The following is a 12,534-nucleotide window of genomic DNA, read 5'->3' as shown; positions in this document are numbered from 1 at the left end:
GTCCTCTAAGGAAGAGGTACCTGGGGTAGGGAATGCAGATATGCATATGAGCATGGCACCAAGTCTGGTGTGAAGAGAGGGGTGATAGCACCATGAGGTTTGTCAAGCAAAGGTTTATAAATGCCTGTGATGAGGTATGAAAGATAAATGAGGTTCTGAAATGGAATGAAAACCTCATAAATTATTTTGAAGGAACTAGTTCATTTTTTAATAAAAGTTTTAAAAATTGCTCTAAAATCTTAAAGTATGCCATCAGAAATTAAAAGTAAAAGTATTTCGGTTTCTTCATTTTACATATGGAAGGTTTGATAAGTATTTTTTCACTCTTGATATTAAAGAAAAATAACTTCTAGTAAAAGATGGGATTTATAACTTCCAAATTATGGTATAAAAGAGATTTCAAAGAAATTACTGTCCATATAGTGAAAGATAGAAACTAAGGAAAAACAAGGAATGTAAAAAATAAGATCTCATAGACAAGAAGAAACAAATGTAAGTTAAATACTCCTGATAAAAGGCAAAAATACTCAAATTTAGTCAAAATACAAAAGATGCACCTAAAAAGTTACTTTAAAACGATTTTTAAAGCAAAAAGTGAAGATGGAGAACTAACAATTATTCCACACACACACAAATTAAAATAAAGCAGGATGCAAAAGTATTTCAAGATGTAATTAATATAGGTCTCAGTCTATTTTCTGTTGGTATAACTGAATACCCAAGACTGGGTAATTTATAAAGAAAAGAAATTTACTTATTGTAGTTCAGGAGGCTGGGAAGTCCAAGGTGGAGGGCCTCTACCTAGCTGACTTCTGGTGAGGGTTGTGTGCTGTGTCACAGCATGATAGAGAAGCAGCAAGGCAAGCAGACATCCAAAGAAACATGCACTAGAGGCTGGGCTCACTTTATAACAACCTGCTTTCTCTGAAATTAGTCCCCTTTCTGCTAGGGTGAGAACTCACTCCCATGAGATGGTATTAATCTACTGATGAGAGCAGAACCCCCGTGATTCAAACACCTGCCACTAAGGCCTCACTTCCCAATGCTGCCATCTTGGGGATCAAGCCTCAACATGAGTTTTGATGGGGACAAACCATAGCAATATATTATACTTATTAAGTAAGATAACATGTCATTTTTAATTTAAAAAGCTATAATCCCTAATGAAGACGTAACTCTCAAGTACATATGCCTCACACTATGGCATCAAGATATATAAAGCAAACATTTGAGACACATAAGGAGAAATTAGCTGAAACACAATGGTAGAATAAAACCTCAAGAAGGCAAAAACAAAATAAGGGAAGTATCTGAGTAGTTTTCCTTTTGTGAATCATGCTTTTAAGTCTGAGAACTATTTGCTTAATTCTAGGTCCCAGTGATTTTCTCTTTTTATTTCCCTAAAACTTTTATTGCTTCATGTTTTATAGGTTTTGATCTATTTTGAGCTAACTTTTGTGTAAAATGGAAGGTTTAGGTCAAGATTCACTTTTTGCTCTTTTAAGATAAAATAAGATTTTAATTTTTGCCTGTTGAGATATAGATATAGATATATATATAGATATATATAGATAGATATATATATATATCTGCGTGTGTGTGTTTGTGTGTGTGTGTTTTAAACAACAGTATATAGAATTGTTAAGGGTACAAAATATAGGCACCCTAAAACTGTAATTGGGAATACAGATTGGTAAAAACCAATATGATTCAACATTTGCAATTCTTAGGATTTCTTCAAAGATAAAAAAAAGATATGCCCCAAAATGTACTTAGAATAGTGTTGATTAAAGTCTTATTGCAACACTGGAAAACACTGGAAACAATCTAAATGTTCAGTATTAGGATGACTGATTAATAGAATAGAATACAAAAAGATTACAATTATATGTAGCCATGTGAAAATGTGCATAAATTATTAAATAAAAAATAGGTTACAAAACAATATGTAAATGTTATTGATAAAGTGATATTTGTTTTTTCCTAAAAGTTCCAACAATGTTCAATGTTACCACTAAGAGTATTTTTATTGTGAGAGTTTATTGTAAAGCAGAGAATAGTTTCGGTGTTTAGTTGTGGTTACTATTTTGAGTTTTATTACCATCTTAATTAGTTTTTCTTTTACTGAACTTGAAAGTATTACAGTATTTCAAAGTTGTTTTTAGTGATGAGGAAAGCAGTTTTCTCCCAGCATACTGCATCTCTGACTTTGTAATGGAAGTTATTAAAACATATATTTATTTAAACACAAATACGTAATTACAATTATAAAATAGTCGTATCTATTCTTTGTTAGAGGTTTTTTAATCACTAGAACTTTAGGAAGGAAATAAAACATGAGAAAGTTGCTCTTGACTGCTGTTTTTAAGGGAAGTGAACCTAACACCTACCATTTGTTTCTTAGAAAGACGGCTTAAGGCTTATTATTTAAACTAACTACCATCATTACCTTTGCAAACACTCTCTTTATTTCGATGGAGTCATTTAGGCCCTCTTAACTACTGTAGCTAAGATTTTAGGTTGACTTTTATTGGAGCACTCAAGGAAAGATATTATGTAGAGGAAAAATTATTCATTGTTTTCAAGGCAAAATTGGTGGGACTAAGGAGCAATGGTGTCCAGAAGATGATCAAAACAAGGAAGATTTCAATAAATTAGATATGCCTAAAGTACTGGTCAGAGAAAGAGCATAGGTTTAAACATTTATTACCAGTGGGGGGCAAAAACAGTAGAAACACATGAAATAAACTCCTATTGTAAATACTAAGGAAAAACAACTATATAATTCCCTACTAAAACACCAGAATGGAAATAATAAAGATTAAAAAAGAAATTAAAGTGGCAGAAAATAGAAAAAAATATTAAACCTAACTAATAGAACGGGATTCTATGTGTATTTTTCAAAACAAAACAAAGCAAAAGCAGTGGAAATAAATGAAGGCCAGAAACGAATGGGATTTCTTAATGGTTAATGGATTTGTTAATGGTCAACTCATTTTCCTCCTTTATCAGGGATTTCAGGAAAAGAAAGAGATGACCTGGTCAAATTCCTTTGCAAACATGCTAGTAACCAGACTCCCTTTTAAACACACTAATGAGACTTACTAGCAGAATGTTAATGAAGAGGCCTTATTTGTGAAATGCTTTTTAGATATACTTGGTCTTACTGTAAGTAAGCCTGAAATTTATAGATTTTTGGAACATGGCTCACTGGAAAATGTATCAAAGCTATGTAATTTAGGGGTATAAAAGAGATATAACTGATTGTGTGTTATTTTACACACACCATTTGGAACATTATATGTTAAATCTCAACAAGAGGGCATATTAATTGGGGACAGGAGGAGAGTGTAAAGATTTGGGAGTTGCCTTGAGAGTCTCAGTCTTCTCCGTGCATTGCCTATTTCTTGTGATTGCCTTTATCTTTTAAAGTATTCGTAAAATTTGGTACTGTATATTTCTGATACCCATAAGCCTGATTTGATCATCTAACTCTTAATGTTATATCAGTTATCTTCAGGAGCTGGGTGGAAACAGGAAACATAGGAAGGTGATACTTAAGTATTTTGTGTATATGTGTGTAGTTTTTTGGAACCATATTAATTGCTTTTATATTCATAATAAAGCAGATAAACTACATTACCCATGAATAACATAATCACATTGAAGGCAAAAAAATAGATTTTGCCATTATATTTTATTTTTGACTAATATTAGGAAACTTTCAAACAGAAAAGTTGAAGGAATTGTATAGTCTACACTACTTCAATTGACACTTTCTGATTTAATGTACACATACTCATCTACCCACCTAACCTATCCATTTGATCCATTTCAAAGTAGTAGACACCAAAAACTAATTCAGCATGCATATTCTTAACTAAAGTTCAATACTTTTTAGGTAAAAATTACCTTTTAGTTTTTTAGGTAAAGTTTTCAAGTAATTTTTGAAAATAGTGTTTTGTTTATAAACTCTCAGACCAAATACAAAAGGAATTGTAAGAAAATGTTGAACTGGTTAATAGGTTTTCCACAGTGGAATGAATCAGCAATGCAGAAACTGCTTCAGTGTATGCTATATTGAGCAAATAAGTAAATATAAATAATGAGAGCCAGGTTTCTCACTGTTGAAGTACCAGTTGAGTATCTCTAATTTGAAAATCTAAAACCTGAAATGCTCCAAAATCCAAAACTTTTTGAGTGCTGACATGACACTCAAAGGAAATACTCATTGGAGGCTTTCAGATTTCAGATTTCAGATTGGCATTCCTAAAAATGCAAATATTCCAAACTCGGAACAAAAATTGATATTTGTAACACTTCTGGTCCCAAGCATTTCGGATAAGGTATACTTAACCTGTGATTGTAGAGATGGTAAAGAGGAAAACTGGAATGAACCCTGTGATGTTGGGTTAGAATTGGATCTATCAGTATAAACCTATGGTGTTGTTATATGTAAGTGTAGAAATATAGATATGAGTATGCACACATATGCATGTATTTCCTATCTCTTGTAGCCATTGAGAGGCCCTAGAAGCAATGACACTCTAACAGTAATGAGCAAGCCTAATACTCAGGTCTTAGTCTCAAATGCTATCCTCTACCAAAATGAGCCTTAGCTCCTCAGAGAAATGGCTGATTGCAAGGCTTGGGTTTGAAACTATAAAATAAGCCTGAAACACCTTGTTAATAGAAGAAAGTAAGAAAATACTCAAATAATGATGGGGACATGCCAAAAGGAACCAGCTTGAAGGGCTTATATTGACCAAATGTGAGTCAAGTTAAGCAACAAAATAACCTATAGTAACAGACTGTCTTAATTCATTTGTGATGCTATAAAAATACACCTGAAGCTGGGTAATATATAAATAATAGGCATTTATTTCTCACAGTTCCAAAGGTTGGGAAGTCCAGGGTCAAAGTGTGAGCAGATTTTGTGTATGGGGGCTTCTGTCTGCTTCAAGATGGCACCATGCTGCTGCATCCTCCAGAGAGGGGATGAACACTGTGTCCTTACATGGCAGAAGTTGGAAAGGCAAAAGGGCTAACCTGTGTTTGAAGACTCTTTTATGAAGGCCTTAATCCCATTCACAAAGGAGGACCCCTCATGACCTAATTACTGCCTAAAGACTCCACCTCTTAATGCTATTGCATTGGGAATTAAGTTTCAACATGAATTTTGGAGGAGACACAAACATTCAAGCCCACATTATAACCCACATTGAATAATAGGATACCTGAGTGTCTAGTGTTATAAACAATGGAGAAGTTCTTCCTTATAGGGGACCACAAGTAATAAATGTAGATGGTATGATAGAAAATCACCATTTGGCAAATTTGTAATTGATTCAGGGAAGAATCATCAGCAGATACTAAAATTAGTGGGGTAAAGTTTGATGTGAAACTAGACATTTACATAGTTTCAAAATATCTCCCCACAAAAATGCTGATTAATTAAAAGGGAAAAATAGAGAAACCTTGTAGACACTAACTTAACCAAGTGATGAACATTAACTTTACCAGTAATGGAACAAACCAATTATCACATATACAACATTATGTCTACAGTATTTCTGCCAAAAAAAAAGAAAAATCTCAATGATTAGGAAACATCAGACAAACCCAAATGGAGGAACATTCTACAAAATTATTTTCAAATATGGAAGACAAACAGACTGAAGAACTATTCCAGATTAAAAGAGACATGATGGCCAAATAGCAACCTGTGACCACAAGGTTTTGGGACTTTGTTTTTGCTGCTATGCAGATTTTTTTAAAAAAAACAAATACTGAAATATGAGGTCTATAGGTTAGATGATAGGGCAATAGTAATTTTCTGATTTTGATCATTATACTTTGGTTGTGTAAGAGAGTATCTTTCTAATGAAATATACAATTTAGTGTTTAGGAATAAAGGGCCATCCTGTGGGCAGTTTACTCTCAAATGATTCTGAAGTAAATGTGTATGTGTATGTGTGGAGAGAAAGAGAGGTGGCAGGGGGAGAGACAGAGAAGATAATAAAGCAAATTCAGTAAAATGTTAACAAGTAGAGAATCTGGGTAAAGGGTATATGGGAGCTCTTAGTACTAGTTTTACAACTTTTTTGTAAGTCTGAAATTCTATCAAAATAAAATTTATCTAAGAAAAGGTGAATGAATTCAAAACCAGATAGTAAATAAATGAAACAAAACTGGCAAAATGTCAATGTGTTTTAAAGTTGGGCGATAGGTACATGGAGATTCATTGCATTATTTTGTCTACTTGAGGTATGCTTGTAAACTTCCACAATAGACATTTAAAAGGGAATTAATCTACAGTGATCTCTTCATTGATAATGTAGATTTACTTTCTCCTTAAACGCTCTTGCTTATTTTGGGCATGTAAGAATGGATCATGTTGAAAGAAACTAAAGAAGACCTAAATAAATGGTAAGACACCTCATGTTCCATAGATTGGAAGACAATATTATTAAGATGAAAATACCCCCAAATTTATATATAGATTCAACTCAAACCTTAGCAAAATCCCATCTAACTTCTTTGCAGAAACTGACAAGCTGATTCTAAAATTCATATGGAAATTCAGAGGACCCAGAATAGCCAAAAAGGTCTTGAAAAGATGAACAAAGTTGAAGGACTCACCTTTCTTGACCTCGGAACGTACTACAGTGCTACAGTAATCAAGTTGGTGCAGTACTGGAGTTGGGGATCAAGATCAGTAGAATAGAATTGAGAGTGTAGAAATAAACCATATATTTATGACCAGTTGATTTTGGCAAGGGTGGCAAGGCAATTAAATAAGAAAAGAATAATCTTTTCAACAATGCTGAGATAGCGACATATCCATATGAAAAAGAATGAAGTTGGACCCCTACCTCACACCATATACAAAATTACCTCAGAATGGATCAAAGACCTAAATGTAAGAATTAAAACTATAATACCCTTAGAAGAAAATAAATCTTCATGACCTTGGGTTAAGCAGTGTTTTCTTAAAATATGACCCCAAAAGCATGAGCAACAAAAGAAAAATAGATAAATTGGACTTGGTCAAAATTATTTTTTGTGCTTTAAAAAAGAAAAGAGACAAACCACAGAATGAGAGAACATTTTTGCAAATCATATATCTGATAATAGACTTGTATCTAGATGATAAAGGACCATTACAACTCAGTAATAAAAAAAGACAACTCAATTTTTAAAAAGGGGCAATGGATCTGAATAAACATTTCTCCAAAGAAGATATACAAATAGCCAATAAACACGTGAAAAGATTTCCAACACCATTAGCTATCAGGGAAATGCAAATTACAACCACAGTGAGATACCACTACACAACCGCTATGATACCTTTTTTCAATTAAAAAAAAAAAGATAGATAATATTAAATGTTAAATGTTGGTGAGGATGTGAAGAAATTGGAACCTTCATACACTGCTAATGGGAATGTGAAATGTACAACTAATTTGGAAAAGTCTGGCAGTTCCTAAGTAAGTTAAACATATAAATTATTATATGACACAGCAATTCCACTCTTAGGTATACACCTAAGAGAAATGGAAATACATGTTAGCACAAAAATTGGTTCACAAATGTTCATGGTAGCATTATTTATAATAGCCCCAAAGTGGAAACAACCCAATGTCTATCAGCTGATGAATGGTGTATGCATACAGTGGAATATTGTGCTGCAATAAAAAGAAGTGAAGTACTGGTACAACGTGGATGAAGCCTGAAAACCTTTTGCTATGTGAAGAAGCCAGTCACGAAAGACCACATATTGTATGATACCATTTAATATGAATGTACAAAATAGGCAAATCTATGGAGACAGAAAATAGATTTGTGATTGTCTAGGGCTGAAGGGAGGTGTCAAGTATGTATGTGTGGTCAGAGTGGGAGGGATGATGGCTTAGGTGGGGTTTTATTTTGGGGTAAAGACAGTGTTCTTAATTGCTTGTACGGGTGGATGCACAAGTTTGAATCTACCAGAAACCATTGAATTGTATACTTTGAATGAATGAATTATATGGTATATGAATTATATCTCAATAAAGCTGTTTTTTAACAAAAATCTGATCATTCTTTTATAAGATAACAAGCTCAATGAGAAAAGAGCTGTATATAGAAAGTATTATTAGTGTAATTTGGAGTGTTTTCAGCTTGCATTTCAATAGTTGCTGTCATTAGAAACTGCTTTTGAAATGTTTGTTCTCAAAAGCAACTTTCATGTTGTGGATAAACAAAAGTACATGAAACAAAAGTACATTCATTCTGCATTCAGTTGTACCAATCCACAGTGTAGCCATAGATGTTAGAACCATTTAGCATGTAAAGTAGAGAGATGTAGCTAGAATTGTCTGTAAGATGAAGTCTTACTAAGGAAAGGAAGCTACTTTGGGAAGTATGATTGATTGACAGAACTGAGATAGTACTAACTGGTAACTGATTATTATTAGTGTCATGTGGATAACTGTTTTTTCATCAGTTTTTAGAGACAGAATTATTGTCTTCTGTCACTTATCTCAAAATCTCAGTTAAAAATTGATTCACAGAGAGTGAGGAAGAAGAAAGTTACATGTAAACTTGTAAGATTTATTTACATTAAATTTTTTACTTGGCCTACCCAAGTAAGAAAGTTGCATAAAAGTTAATCTAGTGGTTTTGTTAAGAACTAGTTAATGTAGTGGTTTTGTGATGAGTAGCTTGAAAATGAAGATTTTTAATATAACAAATTATTTCTAGGCTTGAGCTTTATATTGTTCCCAATGGGAAAAATATAATTTGAGCAAAGGTTTTCACTGATAATAAAAGTAACATTTTTTTCCTCTTGAATTTTAACAATCAGAAGGAAAAATCCAAAAAACAAAGTATTATGTTCTGTAAAATAATCATTTGTAAATTTAAGATTGAAGAAGATAACAATAGTGGAAGTTTAAATGCAAAAACTATTAATGGTATCTTAGATAGTGTTACTGTATTGAAGTTATGTTTCCATTAAATTGAATCAAATGCAAAATAGCTTTATTTTTATCTACATGATCCTAAATAACAATTGTATTTTTTTCACTCAGTTGTGAAATTATATGGACATAGTTATAATGCAGATGAGTTCTACAAAAATTTCTACTATCAGAGTTCAGAAAGTTTTTCATTACTATTACTGATGTTTAAAGACAAGTAGGACGGACTAATGGGTTGAAATGTGAGCTTTTCAAAATAGTATAAAATTACTAATTGCTGTGGTTTTGAGTGTTTTTTGCCTTTCCCTTTCCCAAGGCCATTATAAGGATTTCACTTGATTTCTTCCCTGCTCTTAACTTTTGAAAAGCTTTAAGCTAGAAGTAATTTGGGGATTCTATGCAACCTGATGGGGAGGAAACTAAAGGTGAAGTAGTTTTTTTGGGAGTTTTGTGGAGAGGGAATGTGGAGAAACGGGACTGAAGAAAGTACATAGGAGAAGAAAGAAGGATTTTTAAAAGTATTGTTCAAGAAATAAAATTAAATAACTTATTTTGAAATTAGTTTTTGATTGCCTTTGAGTTCCTCTGGCTACAATGCAGGTTGAGATGAGACTACATGGGTCAAAGATTTAATGAAGTTGAGAATTGTCAAAAGGTTTATATCAATGACTGTTATGGAAATGTGGGGGAGGAGAGAACAATCTAACCTGGAAATGGAAAGTATTGCCACAAGGTGACATTCACTGTTGTTTTTTTGTTGAACATTTTATTATGTTAGGGAACAAGTTAAGTAGTTGATTTATGGCCTAACATTTTTTCTTATTTGAATAACAATTTTTTTCTCCTTTGAGGCATTGAACATTATGTTGGCCTGGGGAAAGGGAATGTAGAAAAAAATGGAGTAAAATTTGATTCTAGTATGTCTTTCCTATATATGAAACAAACTTGGCATGTCTGTATTTTCTTTTTGTCCTATGATCCGTCAAATCCTGCTCTATACTGTCAGCGAAATTGTTAGCATTTTCTCTAAGTGGAAGTGTAGAGATAATCTTTAAAGTAACTAGGTGTCATATAAATTCTTCAGGATTTTAATATCAATCACTATGGCAATCATCTTTTTTCTTTTAGCCTTATTTGTTGTTTCAGCTCTCAAAATTAAATTCAAGATTCCACAGATAAAAGATTTCTAGAGTTATCCTTGAGATAGCAACTTGTAAGTGAATGGTCTTCAGTATTATTTGTATATGTAGTAAAACCATTACATGCTGTTTCTCTATATAATGCTTCCAAAATGAAAGAGGAGGAGGAATTTTTATAGACTGTTACTGCTAGGCCATGGACTTTTAAAGAAATATTTCCTTCATTTGGATGGACCCTTTCATTATCAACATTTCTGTGAAATTATCTGGCTTAAAACATCTGATATTACTTTAGAGCAAAATTGATTGGTCATGTAGAAAAATAGGCTCTTGAGGCTTTTTAGAGGGATCCTAACTGTATAAAACTAACATGTCATAGATTAGAAAACTAGAGTGTCAGTGTTTTTGTGTTCACTCTGTGAAAACAAATTGGAAAAGTAAATGGAAAATGTAAAGATGATAAGGACTAAGTCATCTCTACTTTTTATTGGTAATATGACCTTATAAACGTTCTTTACTACCATTAAAACTCAAATTACTTCATGAACAAAATGAAATCTCAGATTCACTAATGAAGTGATTTCAGAAATATGTACATAGCTAAAGACCTTGCAAACTGGAAAATCCATTAATTGGAAATTAACTTCCTGTGCATTGTTTTCTTGCAGGGAACAAATCACAAGACAGTGGCATAGCAGAGATGGAAGAACTTCCTGTACCACATAACATCAAAATAAGCAATATAACGTGTGACTCATTCAAGATTTCATGGGAAATGGATTCAAAATCAAAGGATCGCATTACACACTATTTTATTGACCTCAACAAGAAAGAGAACAAGAACTCCAATAAATTTAAACACAAGGTAAAGTCTAACAAATACCCATGCTCATTTGCATCTTAAAACTTTCTAAGTATGAGGACATTTTAAAAGAACGAGTAATATTCTATTAATGGCTTATGTGATGTATTTGACTTGGGAAAAAATAAAAATTATATGTAACTTTAAAACCCTATCATTCTAATAAGTTTTGTAAGAAAATGAAATGCCATGCTTATTGTTAGAAGATAATTTTCAAAAAAAGGTAAAATCATGACTATCATCTAGATGTAAAAATTAATTTACGTTAAAGATTTTATTTAACTCATTAATGAGGAAACCGATGAGGTGTTATAACCAGTTCAAAGGGTAATCCAAAGAAAAGACTCATTTGTAGATCCAGGTATAAACTGGTATGGAAGTCCTGATAGGAGGGGTGAAGAGGAGGGTTGTCCTCCACTGAACATAATTTATTTGTATGTATTTAGACAAGAAAAACTGAATTGTTATTAGTTTCTACAAATTACAGAATTGTAAAATGGCTTCCATAACAGAGACTGATAGTCAGAAGAGGGTGCTATAGGCAACGCATAGTTTTCCCCTGAAGCACACATTTTTTCCTTTAACTGCTAAACAAGGAATCTGATGCAATTTATAAACTTCAAGGTATTTTAAAAACATTTTAGGGCTAAAAATTGCTTTAGATAGTCTGCTGTCTTTTGCTTTTTGTTTTTTGTTTTGATAATGAAAATTTTTGTCTTTTGCTTTTTAGTTTTGAGAATGAAAATTATTAACTTTTAAATGTTTTTAGACATATAACACTTCTCTGATATTTATTCACATATCATATATCTTTTCTGATATAGCTCTCTCTCCAGAAGTATCTATAGAGAAAATAACAGTTATCTCCTTTAAGCATTCTTTCTTATGTTGCAGTGTTTTCACCAATGATGAAAATCAGTATCAATACCTTAATATTGATATCAAGTTTTAACTTGGTAGATACTTTGGAACTTTCTTATCTTACCTAGAAATATTGCTTTTATTAGATGTGCAATTATATATACTAAAGATAAGTGAGGATCATACATACTACAGATAAGTGTGAAAGAGGGAGCAAGATTGAGCAGTCATTATTTTTTCTGAGTTCCAATTTTGATTATGCTTTCTAGTGATGGATATTCTCTTTGCTGACATTTGCCTTGTTTATATGGCTTTGAAATCTTAAATTTCAAATATTAAATGATGAATCGTTCAAGATTTGACCCTTTTTCTTCATTCTCCACTTGGAATACCATATCCTTGGAAAGACACATAGAGTCTATACTTGAATGAAAGTGAAGGCCGGGCACGGTGGCTCAAGTCTGTAATCCCAGCACTTTGGGAGGCTGAGACGGGCGGATCACGAGGTCAGGAGATCGAGACCATCCTGGCTAACACAGTGAAACCCCGTCTCTACTAAAAAATACAAAAAAACTAGCTGGGCGAGGTGACGGGCGCCTGTAGTCCCAGCTACTCCGGAGGCTGAGGCAGGAGAATGGCGTGAACCCGGGAGGCGGAGCTTGCAGTGAGCTGAGATCCGGCCACTGCACTCCAGCCTGGGCGACTGAGC

General features: G+C 33.0%; 1 protein-coding gene across 2 annotated transcripts in view; it reads left to right on the top strand.

The window, feature by feature from the left end:
• The window catches only part of PHYHIPL (phytanoyl-CoA 2-hydroxylase interacting protein like), a 64,005-nt gene that overhangs the window by 39,682 nt on the left and 11,789 nt on the right, over positions 1-12,534 (top strand). For both annotated transcript variants that reach the window (XM_025396770.1, XM_025396771.1), the window contains exon 2: positions 10,771-10,967. In XM_025396770.1, coding sequence (XP_025252555.1) covers positions 10,771-10,967 — 197 coding nt within the window. The remainder of the gene's footprint in view (positions 1-10,770; positions 10,968-12,534) is intronic.

This window comes from Theropithecus gelada, chromosome 9 (assembly GCF_003255815.1).
Source record: "Theropithecus gelada isolate Dixy chromosome 9, Tgel_1.0, whole genome shotgun sequence".
NCBI classification, from domain to species: Eukaryota; Metazoa; Chordata; class Mammalia; order Primates; family Cercopithecidae; genus Theropithecus; species Theropithecus gelada.
This window is presented reverse-complemented; position numbering and strand designations above follow the sequence as displayed.